Source organism: Poecilia reticulata, linkage group LG1, assembly GCF_000633615.1.
Source record: "Poecilia reticulata strain Guanapo linkage group LG1, Guppy_female_1.0+MT, whole genome shotgun sequence".
Lineage (NCBI taxonomy): Eukaryota > Metazoa > Chordata > Actinopteri > Cyprinodontiformes > Poeciliidae > Poecilia > Poecilia reticulata.
In genome coordinates this window covers 18,012,293-18,035,488 of record NC_024331.1, presented here as the reverse complement: position 1 = coordinate 18,035,488, position 23,196 = coordinate 18,012,293, and the positions used below count along the sequence as shown (strand labels likewise).

Genomic DNA, 23,196 nt, shown 5'->3' with positions numbered 1-23,196 from the left:
ATACAAGGTTTTACAAATTGTTTAACAAATAAAATTAATAATAGTATTTTGTTCCACAGGATTAATACTTTAGCTGTAGTCACAGCTATATGTCTTTTGAAGTCACTTCCAGCTTTGTCCATCAAGAGACTGAAATGCTCTTTTTTTATAATTTCTGCTCAGATTTGAAGGAGAGCATCTGTGAACATCAGATTTCAGGAGTAGAATCAGATTCTCAACTAGATTTAGATCTGGACTTTGACTGGTCCATCCCAATACATGGCTATACTTCCATTATTACTCCAGCTGAATGTTTAGAGTGAGGACATTGTTCTGTTGCAAAGTGACCTCCATCCTAATATCAAGTATTTTGTAACCACGGGTTTTCTTCCAGCACTGCCTCACTTTTATCCCCATCTATTGTTCTAGAAGGAAATATAGATGACTGATGAAGCAAAAGATCCGTACTGCATTATTGTGCTGCTGCCATGTTTCCATAAAGCTTTCATTTTGGTCTTATCGGACCAAAGAAAGCACCTTGTGCATTTGTTTTGTCTCTTTCATGACTTTAAGTTAAGTGCAAATACAACTTCTGATCGCTTTCTTTCAATAATCCTTTCCTCATTGCCAATAACAACTAGTGCCATGGTTGTCTTGACAACAGATCCCCCTACATGATATTGTGGATCTCTGGAGTTTCTTTAGCGCTATCGTGGGCCTCTGGGATAACTTCTCTTAATAACACTGTCCTTGCCTGTCAGTTTAGGTGTCCTACTCTTTCCAGTGTCAGATGATGGCTTGAACAGGGCTGTTTGGAACATTAATTAAAAGTCATAACCTTGCTTTAAACTTCCCCACAACTTGATCAATGAGCAGCAAGTGTTTAGTCTTCATGATGCTGATGTAAACCTTTGAGGCCACAGAACAATTATTCATACTTGAATCAAATAGCACCCAGATGGACTCTTTTTTTGCTAATTGGACATCTTCTGATTAGAGATGTCCAATTTCATTAGATTAGAGAAGCTGAATACAAGCATACCAAATGTGAAGTTGTTTTTTTTTTTTGTTTTCTGTCAAGTATATATTTTTTATTTTTCCCAAATCTCGATTAAGCATTATGCATATTCCACAAACTCACAAAAAAAGTGTTCCCTTTATTTTTTTGAGCAGTGTATATATTATTTATTTTTCATTTTTTTAAGGGGTACTATTGCAATGTATTGCTATCATTCCTGTTACGCCTTAATATCTTACAGCTTACACTGAAGGCTGCATCGTAAATATAATCACATACTTATTACAAGATCAAACATCAACATATAAAGCAGTTGCCAAGAAAAACAAACATCTGCGAGAATCGCAGGTTGACTAGCATCATTTGTAGTACGCTACCTTCCTCTCGGTTTTGATTGGTCAATCACAGCTGACGTTATATTATTCCGGATACGCTATTGGACAGATCTGCTGTCCGTAAAGTGCTGGCAAAAATAGTTGGGATGGACTCAGAGGCTCTCAGCATCTGGACCAAACCATGAAGGTTTTGCTTAATTCAGCGGTTTTTTATTGAAAAATAAAGAGGCAGAAAAGCAGCGCTCACCATGGTACGTACACATTGACTTCTCTCTTCTATCTGAATGCTGAGAAAATTAGGTTTTCGCCTCGTAGTCCAACCTATTAGCGTTTGACATTTCCTGTTGGGAGAACAGCGGTTACAAGCTACGGTAACTGAATAAAATTGTAGTGCTATCCTAAACAGGTGGATACAATATGCACATATTTTACCAGCAGAAATCCTGCACGCATAAGCTATATATAGACATACCTAGTTGTTGGAAACTAATTGCATGGAATAATATTGACGTTGGTCCTATTTTCCCTTCGTTTCTAGTACGGGTTTGTGAATCACGCCCTGGAGCTTCTGGTTTTACGGAATTACGGCCCAGAAGTATGGGAAGACATCAAGTGAGTTGTGTTTGTGCTGCCTTCAGATGATTTTTCCGTGTAAAGCAGGCTCAAAAGCAAAGAATTACTACAGAGTGCCTTCATATTTGCTTGTCAGTTAACGCTATGATATCAGCAGGGCTTTCAAATGCCTTATTAGAGAGTAGATTTCAAATGATAGAAATGATCTGTGTTGGTTTAGAAATATAAAGTAACGGCATTTTAAAATAGAATCTATAAGAGATAATCTTTATCCTTTTCTAAACATTTTAAGAAATTTTCAGTATATGTCCTTTGATAAATGTTCTACTTTTTAGTTAAATAACGGCCACTTAATTGACAATAGAGCTCTCTTTTTAATATTATTTTTATTTGAAGTTTCATATGCATCATTCATACATCCATTATGTTCTTAATAACAGTAGTACAAGGCACAGTTATATAGCTAAAGTTTGTATGAACCAAAGACTTTTGGTTTTACAAATTTATTCTGGTATTTACCCATATGTGTCTTTAAAAAATGGAATTAATAAACTAGCTAATTAAGTTACAATTTTATTTTAACACTGACTTAAGCAATTTTGTCACTTAATTCCATCATTTAAGTGAAATCATTTTTTTTTCATAATATTACATCAGTTATTAAACCTTAATTGTTGGATCTTTTTCATTTGCTGTTAGTTGATCATACAAGAAGGTTGGACACAATTTTAGCGCCGCTAAAATCACTGCCTTGTGTCTTTCTGCATGGAGTTTGCATGTTCTCCCCAGGCATGCGTAGGTTCACTTCTGGTACTCCAGCTTCCTCTCACAGTCTAAAAATATTAATGACAGGTTAAGTGGTCTAATGATTTTCTGTAAATTCTGTCGATTAAATATAGTCCTCTGTTAACACACTTTCAGCGAGTTTCAGCGAGAACGATATTCGTCCAGTGGTGGAATAGAATAGATAAAGGAATAGATTTTACTCTGATACTGATCTATAAACTTGTTATTTGAAACGAAAACAGTTTTAGATCAGGATACATTGTTTTTTTTTGTGTGTTTGTTTATTTAAAATTGCCCTGCCTTTCAGTGCGCATAACATTAGAAGTAACATTTTCAAATTATTTTTATTTGGCATTTCATTTGTCATTTAAAATTATTTAAATTATTTTTTATCATAAAACTGTTATTTGGATCAGATTATGGGGTAAAATCCAACTTGAAAAAAAAAGACTGAGAGATGTATGTGATGCTATGCTATGCTGACTTAAGTGTTGCTTGACTGCATCAATTGTTAGGGTGGATATCCTGATAAAACAGGAGATACTGAACATGTATAGGTAGCAGCTAAGAATATTGTACTGCTGGTGTTAAGATGCTAATTAGGTAATCATGATGTCAGAAAAAACCTTTCTGTTTTGACATCAAATATAAATATAATTATCATTATTTGCTGGAGTGCACACTGTTTGAACAATTTAACCCCTTAACTATTGCCCTTAAAATGTTTCCATGTAAGTCAATGGGTTTAGGTATTGCTGGCCGTTCATCTGAACTGCATGTTGCAAACCTGATATGTTGTGTTGCATGTAAAGAAGGTAATTTCTGTGCGATCATTGTAACAAGTAATTATAACAGTAACATTTTTCAGCGTGTTGAAAAATTTGGCTCAGACTAGGTTTGTTTTTTTAAATCTGACTGAACTCAACTTGACCCATCCTAAAATAGAAGGTAAGGGAAACGAGAACAGCAGCTGCCTTGTGTAAATGTTTTTAAAGTAGTCAGCCAGTGCAAAAAAAACTAATGTGCACGGATGTGTGCGATGACTGCAGATGGGACTCACTTTTAGCTAAAGCGCAGCTTATAAGATTTTGCTCTTTTTCTTTCAATGTTATCACAAGCTGACCGAAGCAAGACTGAATTCTTGTTTTCTTTGCAAAACATTTCAAGGTCTGGTATGTTTTTGCAGCTGTAGCACATTCTGATAAGACTGCGGTTGCTCGTCAGGCCTGTAAATCATTTTGCTTCCCTTGTTGTAGCTAAACACCACCACTGATTTTCAAGGGAAATAAAAAAAAATTAAAAAAAAACATTTTAATTACACGATAATGTTAGTTAAGACCTTACAGACCAGCGTTTCCAATAGAAGACAAATATTTTGCTATTTAGCCATTCTATTAAAAGTAGAAAATAAAGTCAAAGCTGCTTGCTGAGATGTTTTCCTGTGACGGCGTTTCTGTGTTTGCAGGAGGGAAGCTCAGCTTGACATTGAGGGTCAGTTTCTTGTTCGAATCATATACGAGGATGCTAAGACGTACGACCTTGTTGCAGCTGCAAGTAAAGTTCTGAGTAAGTGACTGCACATTTTTTAACTGCTGGAAAGTGACTAAAAGGAAATAATTCATAACGTGCAGACTAAATCACATGGTCAGGCATGAGTATGTTTTCATCTTGTTTTTCAGAGGTCGATGCAGGCGAAATCTTGCAGATGTTTGGAAAGATGTTTTTTGAATTTTGCCAGGAGTCAGGCTATGACACCATATTGCGTGTGCTGGGCTCAAATGTTCGAGAGTTCCTGCAGGTAGGCTCTTGCAGTAGAGAGACGATGCAAAACCTTTTACGTCTTTGACTTGCAACAAAAACTGTGAAACCTATGTACTTAAAATAATACGGTCTTAGTGTGAAAAGCATTCTCTGTGGTTTGGTAATGCTTTATCATCATGGTAAAGCTGGTGTAAGGCTTTATAACTTCATAACCTCAAGAAACGACACAACCGCACCTGTAAATGCCACTTTGAAAGGCCTGACCTGAGAATTTACCCAGAAGGCTTTGGACTGTAAAGCAGCAGCAGCAGTAACTCTTGGAGCCATTTCTACATCATAACCTCCACCTTTAAAGTGCAATGTTGCTCTTCACAAAAAATAAAGACTAATCTTCCTTGCAACCAGAAATAAGTAAACAAAAAACTCTTCAGTTGATACTAAGTTTTGATTTGTAGTTAAAAATTTCAGAAGTGCTGAATTGGGGAAAATTAAGGTGCTTTACATATCCTTCCAAGTTCATTGCCATTTTTGCTGTAGCTGAACGGGAAAGAAATAATCCAGCCCAGACATTTTTTTGCATTTTTACCACAAGGGAAAAATAATTGTGTTCATTTTCTTTATTTTCTTTCTTTATTTTTTTTACAAAATGGCTTAAAAGACCTTTTAAATTTACATCTATAAAGAGTTAAGATGTTCCTTTTGGGGTTTTTTTTAACTTTATTTTCTGTATTGTGTAACCACAAAACAACTACATGTGCAAACATCTCGCTCACTGGGAGCTGCTTCATGCTGCGAGCCACTAACTGCACAGCGGTTACTGTGAGGCAGAAATGCCGCAGCTGCACAGCAATGAAGGGGAAACAGTTCCTAAGTAATAAAGTCTTTGTTTCGTGTCAGCAGTAACCTGACAAATAATTCAGAGTAGGTTAATATGTGTGTTTTGCTAGAGATCACATCACAAGTGGTTAAATTAATGAAAGAAACAACTAGAAAATTCAGAGCAATGCAAGGTCATCATTTTGATGTGAGGGTGTTTTATTGTGTTAAAGAACAGCTCCTTTTCCGCTCCGCTATGCAGGATGTCCTCTGCGGTTCAGTCATAAATAATAAACAGTTTATACTATCAAATCAAAACCTCCTGTTGATTACAATTTCCTGTCGCACAGCCTGGTGGAGGGAGTATAGAACGTCCCTTAATGTTGTTATATGTTTTATGTGGCTTGGTCCCTTACTCTGTGAGGTGAAGTAGTCGCAGAGCTAAAGTTGAATACACAGCTACATGGTGATGGGAAAATACTTGGATACTTTTAGAAATTCTTCTGTTCAAACACAACATATTGTGTTTGCTGCATTTAAGATAAAACCTGTGTCATAATTGTTTACGCAGGTTTTCCTGCTTATTAAAATGTGAAAATGAATTATCTTATTGTGACAAAAGAATCTGAATATTTAACTTTTTTTCAAAGTAAAAACCATCTTTCCACAAAAACTATATATTTTACGGCCATCTGCTCTAGAAAAGCCAACAGAGCCAAAGAGAGGACCGAGAACACACACAGATAGTCCATAAGGAGTTGTAAACAAAGAAAAAAAAAAAAAAAAACAACATAAACCATTACTTTCCTTACTGTGATTATTTGTTGAATTTTTCATCTGAATTTGCAGAACCTGGATGCCCTACACGACCACCTGGGCACCATTTACCCCGGGATGAGGGCCCCGTCGTTTCGCTGCACCGACGCAGAGAAGGGAAACAACCTGATCCTTCACTACTACTCAGAGAGAGAAGGATTGCAGGATATTGTGATTGGCATCATTAAAACAGTCGCTCAACAAATCCATGGCACAGAGATAGAGATGAAGGTCAGCGTCGTTATTTTCCTGCTCTGGTGAAAGACACCGCACGCTAATGGTCCAGTCTGCTTCTTCTGCTGCTGCTGATCATGATGATAAATGAAGCTGACTTAAAGCCCCCTTCTGATTTATGGCTACAATGTTCAATAAGGCTTTTGAAGTATCTGTGGTGCTTTGTGTAAGAATGTGACAGTTTATGACTCCGAATATAATTGAAGAGGATCTGATGTAGGGATTAAACAGAAGTTCCCCCCCTGAAATACTCAAACGGAAACGCTGTGATAAATGCAGCTCAGTTTTTGGCTAATGCCAGTGAGTCAGAGGATATTTTTAGATCTAAGTTATAGAGTCACAGGCAAGAGACTGGCTGCCTCTTCAGGGTTTTTTTTTTCTGTTCCTCTGTCTAGTTTAACTTTGTCTAACTTTTACTGCACATAAAATAGATTTAGACTGGCTAATTGGATATTGACTAAGAAGAATAAGCACATGTCACGCCTAATGTCTCAACTAGGTGGTATTGGTATTTTTAATCGCATTTTAATGTTCACCCGACAGATCCCATTCATCGAGTCACAGAAGCTTGTCGTTTTCCTTTTTTTCCTTCTCAGACATCCAGTGAGCTTGCATGGATGTGTCTCCTTATTACAACAGTGACATTTTCTCCCAGACCTAATCATGTTGGGCGGACAAGATAATATTTTTTCAACCGTTGTGTGTGCTGTGAAAGAACAGAAAATGGCAGACGCTCCAAATGTGACACCCAATTTTCTGAAAATATTAGCCACCGTTGCTGTGGAAACAGGGTGCAGAGACAGCAGCTCGACGTCAGTATGCCTTATGCTCATAAACCCACAGAAATGCCATTTATTGCCCTCCTGATTCAATATGGAAGACATGAAATTAATGATTCACTCATTCAGTTTTTATAAGGAGCAATGACCATCTTTAGGATATATTTTAGTTTTTAATTGTACTACTGGTATACTTTATTTACTTCTTATGCACCCTGAACCCCCATATTTAGTTTTACATTCTTTCAACCTTTTTTTTTTTTTATTTGGTCAGTTTACTTGTGTAGCAATACCTATCTTTAACTTTTACAGTTAAGGCCAAAATTACTAATACCCCTGACATTTCTAGACTTATTTTCCTTTAACCAAGAGTATATATAATAGGCCAATATGGTTGAAGAGTCCACGAGGGTTAAAGCCGTGTTGTAGATTGTTCTTTAAGTGATGGATTCTCTGGGTGCAGGTGATCCAACCGAAGAGTGAGGAGTGTGACCACATCAAGTTTCTGATTGAGGAGAAGGACTCTGAGGAGGAGGCGTTCTATGAAGATCTTGACGGTTTTGAGGAGAACGGCACACAGGAGACTCGGATCAGCCCGTACACGTTCTGCAAGGCCTTTCCGTTTCACCTCATGTTTGACAAAGACCTGATGCTCACACAGTGTGGGAACGCCATATACAGGGTCCTGCCGCAGGTGTGCATTCACATCCAGCCAACATGGCGAACGCCACTGTAAAATGTGGGACTTGATGTTAAGTCAGCACTTGGTTGTTGTTTTCCATTGATATATCTGCACAATAACAGTTTAATTTCTCTTTGTGCGACGTGCAACTAACTTTAAATTGAAAATGTTGTTTTGTTCCTCAGCTCCAGCCTGGTGCCTGCATCCTCCCTTCCGTTTTTTCTTTGGTTCGTCCACACATTGACTTCAGCTTTCACGGCATCCTTTCCCACATCAACACCGTGTTTGTTCTGCGAAGCAAGGTAGACGTCAGATATCAGAAAGGGCTTTATTTAAGTCTGGCTTTTTGTTCTGAAACATGTCTATATTTTGCTTGTAAAGGGCCTCGCAAAAGTATTCAACTTTTTCACATTTTGTCATTACAAATTGCAACCAAACAATATATTCTATGAGGAGTTTATGTGGTAGGTGAACAGAACAATTTGCAATCACTTATGCACATAAAAATCTCAAGAGTTTTGTTGAGCCCTATAGATAAAATTTAGTGCAATCAGTTGCGCTAAATTCCGCATGAGAAAGAGAAGCATAACTGAAAATAATGTTGTGGGGATTTTGTTCTTCATTGGGAACAGGGAAACTGGTCAAATTTGACTGCAAGATGTTTTTAGCTAAATATAGGGTAATCCTGGAAGAAAACCTGCACAAAGCTGCATAAAACTAATGACTGGGGCTTAATACAGATACATGCCACACTTTTCAGATGTTTATTTATTTATTCTTTTACTTTAAAAAAATAAAAATAAACTTTCTTTTTTACATTTTCTAGTTTGCTGAAAACAAAGGATATTTTTTCTTCCGTCTCAACAGTTATCTGCTGGTGTGTGATGATCTGTGATATAAATATTTCAATAACATAAACTGATGTCTGTAGTTGTAGCATGACAAAATGTGTAAAGTTAAATACTTTTGCTAGGTACTGAATATGAATAGTTTTCTAGAGAAATCATAAAAATTGATCAATGTGCTAATTATCAATACCTGGCTTTGTTATTTCTGACAAATTTGAATCTCAGTTCTACGTACTAAAAGGTGTCTATTATGTGTCCTTTGAAGAATAGAATCCTGCCAGGATTATTAGCAATCCAGTTACATTGTAATTGTAATTGTATAGACCAGTGGTTTTTAACCTTTTTTGAGGTACCGAACCCACCAGTTCCATATGCGCATTCACTGAACCCTTCTGTAGTGATAAATAAAATATTATTCCCCCCCTCCTCCGCCCCCAAATTCAAGACATAGGGGTGACCCAACTAGAGTCACTAAGTCTTCTTAAAAGGTAGGGTCTCCAAGAACAGATCTTCAAAATATAGTCAGTGTTTTCAGCAAAGTTGAGCTGACTGTCCAGGAACGACCCAAGATATTTAAAATTTGCCACAGTTTCAACAGGTTGGCCATCGAGAGAAACTGGAACCACTTTAAGGTCTTGTTTAGATCATTTAATTAGCTCTACATTCTTAAGAGAATGAAAAATTAATAATAAATAATAAAGACTTTGCGGTATTCTGATTTAGTAATGTAATTATATTAGTTGTGTTACCACCCCCACGCCACTAGAGGCAGTAGTAACCCCGAACCCCAGACTTAGAAGTACACGAAAGCTACCGAATTTGGTAAAAACTGAGCTTTGCTGACGTAATTAAAGACACAAGTTCAAATCCATGCTGAGAGTGGAGCTCCTTCAATCAGTGCTCCTBCGCAGCWCTGATTGGCTAAGCAATGTAACGTGATCCTCTGCAGCAAGTGATGGCAAAGCGGGGCGCGTCATCATGACTTTACACAAGTTATTTAATGTGTCTTTACCTTCGCGGCAGAGGCTCCGCCGAACCCCTGAGACCGACTCATCGAACCCCTGGGGTTCGATCGAACCCAGGTTAAGAACTACTGTATAGACAAAGGAAAACTACAAAATGGAAAAAGGTGCCTTGATGATGGCTGAAATACATTTTAGGATCAAATGATGTCTTCGATGTCTTCTTTTCGGAAGGATTTTTCTTCATGGCAAAGATCAGTTTTAAAAGGAGATTAAACCTTTTGACTCCAACTAATAAAATAGATCAATTAATTTTCTCTTTAACACTGATGCTCAATTTATTAATATAACCAGACTAGTTTTTTTTATTTTTTTTATTTTTTTTTACTTTACTCCAATCTACAAATAGCCAGTCATATCTTTCAGCTGCTAATTAAATGAAGTTATGCACACTGTGGTTTCATCTGGTGGTTCAAAAAGACTGTGACCAAGCTCATTACTGGATCTGTAAAAGCACAGAAATAGTTGCTCTACTATTCTGATTTATGAAGCTCTTTTCCTGTAATGCCTGATATGATCAATCCACTGAACACATCAGACTCACAGTTTTTCTTAAACGTTTCGGGTCCTGGAGTTAAGAACATTATATCCTCATCAAAGACTTGATGTAGGTAATTATGGTTAACTAGTTTCAAACATGGAGACAGTCAGTTGTTAAATGGAAGAAACGAAGCACTGTTCGCTGAAGTATTTTCTTCGGAGCTCAGAAACGTATCATTTCTCCCCCAAGCAAATATACTGATATCAAGAGATAATGACTCTTGTTTTCTCATGATAACACATTTTTCTTGTTGTCTTGAGACAACCACACAACAAATATGTATGGTGAGCATGCCCGCCCTCAGCTTCTGTGATTCATTACTATTACAAGAGCAGAAATGATTTCAGACAATGTAAGTGAAACTGTAATTGCAACACTCTTCACAATTTTTGACACCCCTTGTAATTATGCATTAATGGCCTCAAAATAAACAAACCCTCAAACTGCTGTGTGAAGTTTCCGCTGCAGTTTTCTAACACTTCAGTTTTTTTTTTTTACTATTCCCACTGTGAGTAAAAACATTGGCCTTCATTCAGCCGCAGTTGTGGTTGTTTGTTTTAATTATTCTCTCTGACTGTAGATTGTTGCTGTTTCGTGACTTGTACAAATCAACACGCGTCTTGCTTGACGTGTGTTTCCCATTTTGAGGAGTGGCTAAAAAAAATTGTCCTCTATGTCATGTCACAGCAAGAAGTCCTGGGTTCCTAATTTAGATCTCCTGTATAATTTAAAAAAAGCAAAGTATTTTTTAAAAAATACTTCAGTAATGATTATTTTATGTCAACAGAACTAACTAATATTTGCACTAGTTATTTTGTGGCAATTTTTTAAAATGCAGTCAAAAGAAAAATATTTCTTGCTACATTTTTGACAGTGAGATTATGTTGCTGAAATAACATGAATTTATTTTCAGGCTTTTTGCAAAGCTTTAGCAGGGGAGCCACGGACTCACTGAACTTGTGACCTACTATTGTTATATTGCATAACATGCTCTTCATACTTCAAAACAAATTGTCAGTGGAAGATTGCTGAGATGATAAAATAATGGAACATTTGTGAAATGAGATGGAAAATCTCTTTCAAGTTTAACTTTTTTTTTTTTTTTTTACTTGAGAGATTAACAAGAACCTCTTCAGTCCTTCTTATCAGGAGAATGTAGATCTTCAACAGAGTTTGTCCTTAAGGACCGGAGGTGTAACAGCTTGTTTCTGTTGATGGATCGAATGCTGGATCTCAAAAAAACACCAGTAGTCCAGAAAAAAATATTTGTTTTTAATCTATAAATTATGCACATCCAACATAGTAGAGTTATAGTTTAAAAAAAAAAGATGCTGAACTGTGCATAATGGGTCGTCTTAAATATTAATAAGGTCACTGATATTTTTAGCAACAGCATGGGGTTTAGCAGTGGGTCTCATTGATGCTATTCATGCAGACGACATCTATGTGAACAACTTAAAATGTTGGAATGTATTTCATGATAGGAGGAAAATATTTATTTTCTGTGAATATTGCATACTCTGACAAAAATAAATGAATGTAAAACTTAAGCAGTATAGAGGAAAGTAATTCAGAGATAAAGAAAATGCTTTATAAGACTTTCTATCAAGATAAAGATAACTGTTTAGGCTTCAAGTTAGATTCACTGTATGTAGATTATCGTCCTTTAAAATAAATTAATAAATAAAACTCCGGCGTTGCGTGACGGAGGAGTTCATCATGTTTTGTGTGCATTGAAATCTAAAATTCAAACAAAGGCTGCCAGATTTGAAGGCGATTTAGAAAAGAACATACAGTGTAATGAAATATTCATAAGTGTGATGTATTCCTGACAGGAGGGCCTCCTTAATGTGGAGACTGTGGAGAATGAGGACGAGCTGACAGGGGTGGAGATCAGCTGTCTGAGACTGAAAGGGCAGATGATTTATTTGCCAGAAGCAGAGAACATCCTTTTCCTTTGCTCGCCCAGGTAAACCTACTGCGCTCTCTGCTTTCACACAAGCTGATATGTGCACTCAAACCGCAGCTCCGCTTCACACACCTCTTTCTAGTGAATTGTAATCTACCTGGCTAATAAAATCTGTAACAGTTTTGCACCTCATGTCTCAGATGAGTTTCAATTAGCAGCAGGAACAGATGAACTAATGAAAATAATTGCTGTTTGAAAGTAATTTATTCATCGATCTACTTTTTTTTGTAAATACAACATTACCTTGATTTCCTGATCTGCTGGTGTTCGTCACATAACTGGTTATCTTAGGAGAGTAAAACAGCAAATCTAATTCTGATTTGCTATTTTTGATTTGAAATGCAGCCTTACTGGTCACAGATTATTTGCTTGATATCTGAGATGAAGATTAACAAGGCAGTTTTTGAACCCTTTTCATTTTCACTGCTCCCTTTGATCATGCTTTACATTTTGGTTCACAGCTCACTAAATAATATTCTAAGATCTTATCCTGCCTCAGATTGTCCCTCTCCCATTTTACCATACCTTCTCTTTATTACTGGCCTGTAGCAGAGCCTGCAGGTGTGATCTCAAGAAACAATAGATACATCTGCAACAACTAAAGCATATCAAATCATTAACTTGCTTCCTCTGTGCAATAAAAGTCCATAATTTCTTCTAGAAAAAGTTGAAGATCTTAGATATTTTCTTATTGTTTTGTTACGCCAAAGGAGGATAGCTGTCTGGCCAATCAAAGCAAAGTGAATATCTGACACTTTCTTTCAAAATAATTTGTTCATCCCTCCAAATAATTGAATTCAGGTGTTCAGAACACGTTCGTGTCCACATGTGTGTAAAATCCAGCACTGAGGGGCGCAGAGTGCTTCTGCAAGCATGTGTAAAATAACTGGTCACTCTTAGGAGATCAGTGATTTCCGGTGTGGTAACAATGTAGGAAGCCAACTGAAACTTTCTCACCACTAAGTATTCAACAAACCAGTATTAGTGGTATTATATCAAAGTGGAAATTAATTGGACCCACTGCAATTCAAAGTGGGAGGTCATGTAAAACCACAGTGCGGATTCAGCAGTACAGAGCCTTGAGGTGGCTTTCTGCAGAGTCAGTAGCTGTAGATCTCCAAACCTCATGTGGCCTTCAGATTAGCTCAAGAACGGAGCGCACACAGCTTCCTTGAACAGTTTTCTACGACCAGCTGCATCCGAGCCGTTCGTCTCCAATGCTCTCATAGATAATCATTGTTCATCAAAAACCATAAGCTTAGATAAAGCAGAAGACTGGACTTATATTCAAAATGAATAGAAGATTCCTGATGTAATTACTGTATATGTTTTTTTTTTATTTATACTTAGGGGTGAAAGTAAAATCTAGAAAAAACGACAGTGTCACAGAATGTAGACCAAAATAAAGAGTCCAAACTTAAAGTTACATCAAAATTGCAAGCTTTGAAAAAGCTAATAAACGGCTCGACTAATCTGAACTAAAGGTTAAACTTAAAGGAAGTGGATTATTGAGTAGAGGAAAGTCGTAGCTCTGCTTGCTTTGAATCTAAAAGGTCTGTGTTCATGTCGCCGGATTGTTTCATGACAACAGAGGTTAGAAGTGGGTGGACTGAATCCCACAGAGGATGGGAGGTCAGCCATTAATATCCTGGCTGCTTCACCTTTAGATAGAGAGTAATTGCTTGATTCTACAACGAGGTTTAAAGTGTATGTATTTGAACTTAATCTGGTGATTTAGTTTCTTAAAGTTTCTTTAGTTTTTTTGCGGCATGCATAATCTTATCATATTTCCGTGCAGATATGACAAATGTTTGAAGAAAATCATCTGTACCTCAAAAACTGAGCTGTTTCTGCAAACATAAAAAAAGAAAACGCCCAATCCACTGCTTCCACCAGATACTTGCTGAAATACTTCAATCTTAATAATTGTGTTGATACCATTTAACCCTCGTTAGCCTCCAAGTTTAACAGTCAGGAAGCAGATTTTCTGAGAACAAGTGAGTGAACTGCATGCCAAACGGAGTTGAAGAAATGTGTTGTTGCTGAAGCAGACTGTTGGTGAGAAGAGACTGTTCTGTTAAAACAGGTCATTATATAACCCAGATTCACTGAAGGGAGTCGATTTGTTCTGACAGAGCCAAGCATGAAGGTTTCACAAAAATGCAAGAAATGAGATGAGAATATATGCGATGAAGAATAACCTGTTACAATTATTTAAACTTCTGAACAGTTTGTGGCATTATGACCAAAAGCTTTAATGTACTGGATTTGGATTGTATGTGATGGACTATGACATAAAGCAGTGTGTCATAGGGAAAATATTACAATTGTTTAGACTTGATGTAACCATGGTTATGTTTTGATATGTACTTTTGACTGCATGTTTATGTTCGTTTCCCCACTGAATGGTGAACCTTTGCCCCATTCTGAAGTCCTTTGCAGCCTTTAACGGATTTTCTTCCAAAATCTAGCTCCATCTATCTTCCCATCAACTCCAACCAGCTAATAGAGAAAAGGATAACCACAACATGATGCTGCCACTACAGTGTTTCATGACAGGGATGATGTTTTTCAGGTGCTGTGCAATGTTGAATTTGCACAGCACATAATGTTTGCAAATCAGCAAAAAAAAGTTATAAGAACTATAAAAAACATCAAAATGTCTGCACCAAAATATTTTGATATACATTTCTGTTGTAGTGCTGGTATTTGATTTTAAGTTTAGGATTTCTTTTCTCTCTCCAGCCTTTTATAAACACACATGTAGTTAAATGGTAAGAGAGAAAAATTAGAGAAGAAGATAATAAGTAGGTAGATACTTGGGATAATTCATCGTGGCCTCCATTAGCCTCCTGGCATGACCATTTTGAGGAATTTGCTGAGATAATTGTTGCAGGAAAGTAATGTTCTGTGGACCTTGTGCTATTTGTCTAAACAGGCTTTCAAGTGGTTTTGCTAAAAGGTGCCTGTCCAGACAAAACTAACTCACGGGAGCTAAAAGCATGAAGAGTTTCTATTCATCTTATCAGGGGGAGTCATATCAAGCTGTGTCTGACCTCACTGAACGAGATCATTTATTAGGAGGCAGACGGCTCTGCCAGAGTGATGACATCACTGCTCCGTGATCTATTTATTTTATACCCTTTCAGAGAAGAGTACGAGCAGTTTCTGTTTAACCAGAGAAGTCCTTATCTCAGTTTATATATAAAAATAGCTCTAAAATTGAAGTAGCGTTTCACCGTTTTCTCCTTTCTGTCTCGATTTGCTGCGCGTTTCTGTGGTTAGTGTTATGAACCTGGACGATCTGACGAGGAGGGGACTCTACCTGAGTGACATCCCGCTACATGACGCCACGCGTGACCTGGTGCTGCTGGGGGAACAGTTTCGTGAGGAGTACAAGCTAACGCAGGAGCTGGAAATTTTGACGGATCGCCTCCAGCACACACTGCGGGCCCTGGAGGACGAGAAGAAGAAGACGGACAGGTTTCCCGTTTCTTGTGTAAAAATGAGTTAGCTTTAATCTCACAACCAGCACCCTCCACTATTATCCCTTCCCCAGTTACAAAAGCCTCAACCACCTCAATCAGTGGTTGTCTCAGAGATTTGGTCAACCCTGAGATTATTTGTCTCAGTCTTACCTGAGCAGTTGTGTCCATTTGAAGCTCTTGTACTGAATTTGGGAAACCTCCTGCTACAACAGTACACATTTTCCCTGCAAGTATGCAGACAGTAAGTATTTATTGTCTGTTCATAGCAGACAGAGAATAAAAAAAATAAATAAAAAATTTAAGCAAATTAAAATTATCTTAAAATAGAAAAATTCCTTACAAAGTATTTGTCTTTTCAAAACCAGTTTTTTTGCTGTCAGTTTAATTGTATCGAAACTATAATAACATATCATGATTTTTACGTTGAAGCTGAATTGTTTTGTATTTGTTCTCTTGAGATTTAGTTTTTTCTCGCTGAATAAAAGCACCAAAATAAGTGTGAGATTATACTGCTTAAGTTTGAAATAAATTTGTACTTAAGGGTTTTAACGCATTGTTAACAGAGGGACCAATAAATGTCAATGGCACAGTAAATTGCAGTTGAGGCTTTTAATAGTGGAGCTATTGTAATATGAATGGCATGCAAATAAATCTAAATGTCAGCACATTAGATCAAAATAATGTTTTTCACCAATATTTCCAACAGTCACATATTTAGCACACAATGGCTCTCGGTTTTCTAATTTTTTCCGTTCTGTCCTTTTTCATGTTACAAAATAAATAATAATGAAATCAGAAATGCTGCTCAGTAGAAAACGGGTTAAACAGAAGTAAGAGATTTTATAGGTGCAATTTATCCTCTAAAAATGATCACACTTATAATGATTTTTTTTACATTTTACGAAATTTGAAGCACCCCAATTTAAACATTACTTCAGAAGTATGCTAGAACATTTTCCCACACTTGGATACAATTCCTATACACCAACATATGTCATAATAGACAAAGAGGGGGACAACCACTTCAGATATCATTAAGTTAATTAACAAAGGCATGCATTTCACAGATGGACATGCCTTTGATAATAATTTTGAGGGTTTTTTTTAGAGTGAAGCAAACTTTTGTTACTATAACTCAAAAAATGGCTGACAATTCTCAGGGATATTTATAAACACAAGTCTGGAAATTGTGAAATGGAAAATGTGACGCAGCACTTTGACAAAAAGCTTTTTTATTATTATTATTATTATTCGCACCCAGTAAAAGCACTGTATGCAAACTATTTCTCTGTAGTGCATCATTTAGGAAATTAATTACATACAGCAGCCTAGTCATTATCTCAATGCTGTGAGTCAGCCTCAAAGTCATTCTGTTGCAACATGGCTGTTAAAGCAAAGTGTTAGATTGCTCATTAGTGCATGTTGTAGTGTGACGTAAAAAAATAAATAAATAAAAGAAGCTGTGTGAAGGATTCCCTTTTAAGGTCAAACCCCAAACCAGAAACAGTTGATATACATAAACTAACAGGTCTCAGTCTCATAGTGCTGTCAGAATGCTGCATGGCAACAGGAGCACCTGGGGTCGGACTTTATTATGCAGGTTGATATTTACCAAAGCTAATCTTCAGGCCCTGTTAGGATTAAAACAGTTTAGAAGTTGGCCTGTCATAGCACAAGGCAGGAGCTGGAGATGATCACAGCAGTGGAGCATGATGGTATTTAAGACTGTTGTGCCAGTTCGTTGCCATTGGATAGCTATAATGTTATTCTACACATAGCATTATAACGTCTCTAAACGCGGAATTAAGTTCTCTTAATATTTAAATAAGCTGCAGGTTGTTTACAGCTTTAAAGTTTCTTATGTATTGGCATCTCAGTAAATCTTTGTAGGGTTCATTTATTTCAGTACTAATCAGATGGCCTCATTTTAGATTGTAATTTTAGGAGCAACAATATTGTCAGTATTAAAAGCCTCTCAGAAGAAAAGCATTAGACTCAAATATGGTGGTGGTAGTTCGATGGTCCGGCATTTTACTCTGTGTGAAAATTCAGGAGAACTGAAGCTGATTTTGCTCTTCATCAGACACAAACTCAACATATTTAAACTACAAATTTCAAACTAATTTGATAAACATAAGATATTTTGACAAGCTATTGTTATGTATCACATCCCCTGATGCCTCAAGTGTATTGCACCAGGAAAGTTTCTTTGCTTTTAACAAGGCAGCCATGACCTAACTGTTACCATAGTAACACCACCCCGTTTTTTATTATCTGAGAGCAGCTTGCATGGTGAAGCTACCACAAGGTAGTGGGAGAACAAAAGAGATGCTGATACAATGAACTTCAGTCTGGAAGCCCTGATTCCTCACCCCCCTGTGTAACTGTGTGTCTGCTCTGAATAATGCATTTTTGCTCCTCTTCCTCTTTTCAGGCTGCTCTATTCTGTTCTGCCACCATCTGTTGCCAACGAGCTGCGCCACAAGCGCCCCGTCCCGGCGAAGCGTTACGACAACGTCACCATCCTGTTCAGCGGCATCGTGGGATTCAACGCTTTCTGCAGCAAGCACGCCTCAGCCGAGGGAGCCATCAAGATAGTTAACCTTCTCAACGATGTTTACACGCGCTTCGACATCTTGACGGACTCTCGGAAGAACCCTTATGTATACAAGGTTGGAAACAAGAACGTTACCACCGCAGTTTATCAGGCTTTTGTGTAATCTTATTTTGGACTAAGAAAAACAGGCGGGATTAAAAAAAGGAAGCAAGGATTATTTTGAGACGACAATTTCTCTTCTGGTCCTCTGGTTATTTGTACCAGTGTGATTAATAGTAATTATAGAGTCTTGCACATACAACTCAGCACAGGTATATTTATATCTTGATTTATTTATTTTTTTTCTTTTTTCATGACTAGCACTAACTCCTGAACACAGTGGAGTTTTACAGGGCGACTGCACAATTTTATAGACCCGGTGCAGCAGATTTACACTCCAGGCTTTCAGACAAGAATGCACTTTGAGAAGTCAAACAGACCCTGGCACTTCCAGGGGATCGGCTTCACTACTCTGGGTCACCAAAAGTAGTAATATTTACTCGACAAACTGAATGGCTTGGTGGTCCTGGGGTATTAGCAGGCCTTAAGAGAAGCCCTGAATGCCTCGTGGCTGATGTAAGTGTTTAATCTCAAGCTGTTTCGGTTCATTCTGACCTTAACAGAGGCTCCCTTTATAGAAAGGTGGGAATTCTGTAAGAAGCGTTAAATAAAGAGAAGCACTTTAACCTGTCATGCCACATTTAAATGGGAAATTATCTGTCTTTCACAGGTGGAAACAGTCGGTGATAAGTACATGACAGTGAGCGGTTTGCCAGAGCCTTGCACGCACCATGCCAAGTCCATCTGCCACCTTGCCCTTGATATGATGGAGATAGCAGGACAAGTCAAAGTGGATGATGAGCCAGTGCAGGTGTGATAAAGAAAACAGAATCTAAAAATAGTATTGAAATCTCACAGCTAAGCATTCATACACTACGCTTTACACTTTCAGAGGCAGAACCATAGAAGACGGTTTTAAGACTCCACAAAAAAAAAAAAATGTTGAGTGACATCAGGTGATATTATCTAAAATGATATTTTGAAATAATTTTAAATAATAAAAATTAGTACCTGCGGGAAAAGTGTGTAAAAAGCCATAAAATAAATGAATGTTTTATTCCTGTGTTATTACCCTGAAACATCTAGAGAAACCTAGAGAGACCCAACCTTCAATTTAATCAAAGAGAAAAAAAATCTCAGACTAAATAACAACTGGTATTTTTGTTTGTTTTTACAAAATTGTTATGCCATATGGCCGTGTTTTGATAGATTTTTACTTAACATATCCTGGTAACTTAATTCATTCATAACACCATACACTCTAGAAACTTTCCCAGGACCTTTGGTAGAGAAGCAGCCCCACAGCATCACAGACCCTTCACCGTACTTTACTGTGGGCACAAAGAGCTCGTTCACATTTTCGTTATTTTTTCCAAGTTTAGTCAATGCACACAAGCTCCAGTTTAACGGCAATGTTTTGCAAACTAAGTTACATTTGTGACTGAAGGACAGAAACGTTTTGTCCTGGTACCCCTTCTAAAAATCAGCATCATGTAGATAACGCTCCTCCTGATACGTGTGGCAAAGGTAGATCCAGCGCAGGTGCTAAAGCCCTGACACAGCAAAAATCAAGTCATCACCGAATAAAAGGTGTTGACGTGGTGTGGCTGTCAGAGGGGAAATACCCCCCCGGTCATATAGCACTGAACTTGGTAAGAAAATACATACAGGATATAGTTAGAGAGAGCAAGAGGGAGATAGACAGATACAGTACAGTTGAAAAAAATGGATTTATTTAAGAGATAAATAAATACAGTTTATGGAAGATGAATAGAGAACATTTAAATTTTTTCCCCTTGGGAATGTTCTGTACAATATGCAGACGTATTCAAGTACTTCTTCAATAGGTGTTACATAGATTTTGCTTGTGTTAATGATCATTAATCAGTTGGTGTACAAACTGATCGCTGTTACGAAAGAAAAGTATGAGTGCATTGATTGCAGTTTTCTGGCCGATCATCGGTATTGAAAACGGACTGACTGATTTTGGCCTATACCGATTTGTTTCTGTACCAAATGAGTTGGAAAGTTGGCAACAGTAAGCAGACTATTGTTAAGAATGTCCCTCTCTTAGAACCTTGTGGTGGTAGAAAAAATTTGATGAGGTCAGTTTCTAATGTAAATGTTGACTGATTGTCGATCGCCTAAAATTAAAGAAATCAAAATAGAGCAATCTTTGTATTTCACAAAAATTATCTCCTTCCACCCCCAAAAGGCCAGGGATGGATTTATTTGAAAGGGTTAACACATCTTTATCTGGAGTGCTAACGACTGACTACTTAATATAGTAGATATATAATATAATGGATTGGCTTTTTTTTTTTTTTACTAACAGTAGGCTGGACTGTAAGTGGGTTTTCTTTCTCTGTGAAATGGTTTTGCGTTGGTGAAACAGTTTGTCTGTTTTGGCACATAATTTAATGATTGTCCGTCTGTTTTTCTTCACATATTTAATTATTTCTGCAGCTTTTTTAGCAATGCATCTGTTACTTTGGCATAGATGATACAAACACTCTGGATCTCTGTTTGGTGTTTTTTTTTTCTGTTCATTAATTTTTGAATAAATTTTTGAATATCTATGCATCCAGACATATTTTTGCATTGTAATAACAGGTTGGTGGGAGACTGAGACATTTGTTTAGTTGACTAATGTCAATTGTTATTGTAACTTTGACTGCTGAAACCTTCCACTGTAAAATAATATCTATGTAATGAAAGCGTGTTTACTGTACGATGTGGCTCTGGCAAAAAGATGAGTCCGGTTACGTAGCAGGAGCTCGCTCAACTCATCTCGTGATGCTGGCGACGAAAATAGATGCCTGTTCGTCCTAGACACTAACAGCACATCTATGCTTTCTGGAACGCAAGCGCTGAGAAGTGCCCACAGCTCTGAAGATAAGTCATAGTCTCTAAGTTGTCCTTCCTGCAGATTTAACGATAATTATCTCAAGAAAAACTGAGATCATTTCTAATTTTGTCCATAGAGCACAAATTCCTGGCAGAGTGAATCTTTTATCCACCCACTAAATGTTGCACCTTTTCATTTGAAAGCTAAGAGTTGTGTGAACAGACCGAAAAGGCATGAGGATTATAATTATTGTTTGCAAGCCGAATATAACCCGAACCCTTCTTTATCTTAATGCTTTTAATGTTTTGAGACATTTTCTCTGCAGTTTTTATTTTTATTTTTTTTTGGCTGTAGTGGCCTTTATCTGACAGTGAATTCACAGAAAAGTTGGTTATGACTGAGGGGGAAGACATGCGGCAAAGGTCAACAGGCTGGGACTCAAACCGGCACAACAACAACACCCTTTTAAGTTTTTCAGGAAATAAATTTGACTTTGAAAAAAACATTTATTTATGTCTGTAGTACTCTAAAGTTTGTCCAGAAGCTCAAATTGTCCCTGCTGTGTTTTATTAGGAACATATTTTGACGTCATGCTTTTTATCGTTTTTGTTCAAGATCACAATTGGGATCCACACTGGAGAGGTGGTGACAGGTGTGATTGGCCAGAGGATGCCCAGATATTGCCTTTTTGGAAATACGGTCAACCTTACAAGTCGAACGGAGACGACGGGAGACAAAGGAAAAATTAATGTCTCAGAATACACTTACAGGTGAGTTTTGGTAATCCTGTGTTGTTTATCTGTACAAAACCGGCCATTTTTCAGAGTCCTACAAAACAAGCTTGAATTTTAGTAGTAGAAACAGAAAAACGTGAAATCAAATATTTAAATCTACTTTATGTCTAACTGATGATAACTTAATAACTGATAATAACTTAGTTTGATGTAACATCACATATTTCTTTTAAAACTTTTCGTTAATACATTCATCTAGTTGTAACTCTGCCTATGTAGGGGAATTATCCTTTAAGCTGCACGCAGATTATAATAATTTTATGTTGGATATAACAGACCAAGGTAAAACAAGAGCCAGAAATAAACATGGCGTTGTACTCTAGGTGCTTGCAGTCTGCGGAGAACGCCGACCCCCAGTTTCATCTGGAGTACCGCGGCCCCATCACCATGAAAGGAAAGAAGGAGCCGATGAAGGTGTGGTTTCTCTCTAGGAAGACCAACGACACGGAGCCTCCGGCAGCTAGGACTTCAGCTCTGTAAAGTATGGTGTTATTATAAACTTCAGATGAAAATGAGTGAGGGGAACATTAAAATTAATATAGGTATAGAAATATGGATATTTTTAATACATAAAAAGAAAGTGTTTCAAAGAGTATTTGAACTTGTATTCTCACCTTTCCATTTTTCTCCACACACCTGATACATTACAACCTCACTATAGGTTTTAGAATTGTGCAGTGTTTATAATATAGCTTGGTACATTCAAGTTATCTTAAAATTTTTTTTATGATATAGTATTACACACTTATAGGTAAATGATAAGCTAAACATTTACAATTAGCCACACAATATTAGGGTGCCAAATGTTCGTGGTATGCTCATGTGACTTGTGATTGCCAAACAAATGTACGGTTTACATTCAGAACTGCTTATTTGCCTCATAGCGATAGATTATGTTTCACTTTTAGCGACGACAGTGATGATGAAAATGAATCTAGATGTGGAAGGTTCTGTGTTTTTGTTGTCATCTGCTGTTTAGCAAGAAAACTGTAAGAAGACGATACAAGATAATTTTTAAGTCACAAATAAAACAGTGGCGTATTATTATGTATTTCACATAAATATTTAGGTAGCATCATCAATAAACATGAATACTAGTTTTATATATTTTCTTCACTTGCCTCATTATTCCTTAATTATTTTTGTTTGTTGTTGTAAAATAATACAGCTCAACAGAATCTCTCATTATCCTATAAATAGTCTTAGTATATATTTATTGTTTGTTTTATTTTACCTGGTATTTATTTTTTT

At 37.0% G+C, this 23,196-nt stretch overlaps 1 protein-coding gene across 1 annotated transcript; it reads left to right on the top strand.

The window, feature by feature from the left end:
- Positions 1–1,445: 1,445 nt before the first annotated feature.
- On the top strand, positions 1,446–23,050 carry gucy1b1 (guanylate cyclase 1 soluble subunit beta 1). The gene is made up of 13 exons (XM_008411538.2): positions 1,446–1,583; positions 1,871–1,944; positions 4,157–4,257; positions 4,371–4,489; positions 6,118–6,315; positions 7,561–7,791; positions 7,965–8,081; positions 12,026–12,159; positions 15,445–15,642; positions 18,082–18,319; positions 18,974–19,114; positions 21,767–21,921; positions 22,269–23,050. Exons 1-13 carry the CDS (start codon positions 1,581–1,583, stop codon positions 22,423–22,425), a joined length of 1,866 nt encoding a protein of 621 aa, XP_008409760.1. The 5' UTR covers positions 1,446–1,580; the 3' UTR covers positions 22,426–23,050.
- The last annotated feature ends 146 nt before the right edge of the window (positions 23,051–23,196 follow it).

What these genes read in the sequence shown, in the direction of transcription:
- gucy1b1 (XM_008411538.2), top strand. An exon ending in CTTTTCCTTTGCTCGCCCAG is followed by an intron (nt 12,160 to 15,444) that starts GTAAACCTACTG and finishes TTCTGTGGTTAG; the next exon opens with TGTTATGAACCTGGACGATC. An exon ending in TGGATGATGAGCCAGTGCAG is followed by an intron (nt 19,115 to 21,766) that starts GTGTGATAAAGA and finishes TTTTTGTTCAAG; the next exon opens with ATCACAATTGGGATCCACAC.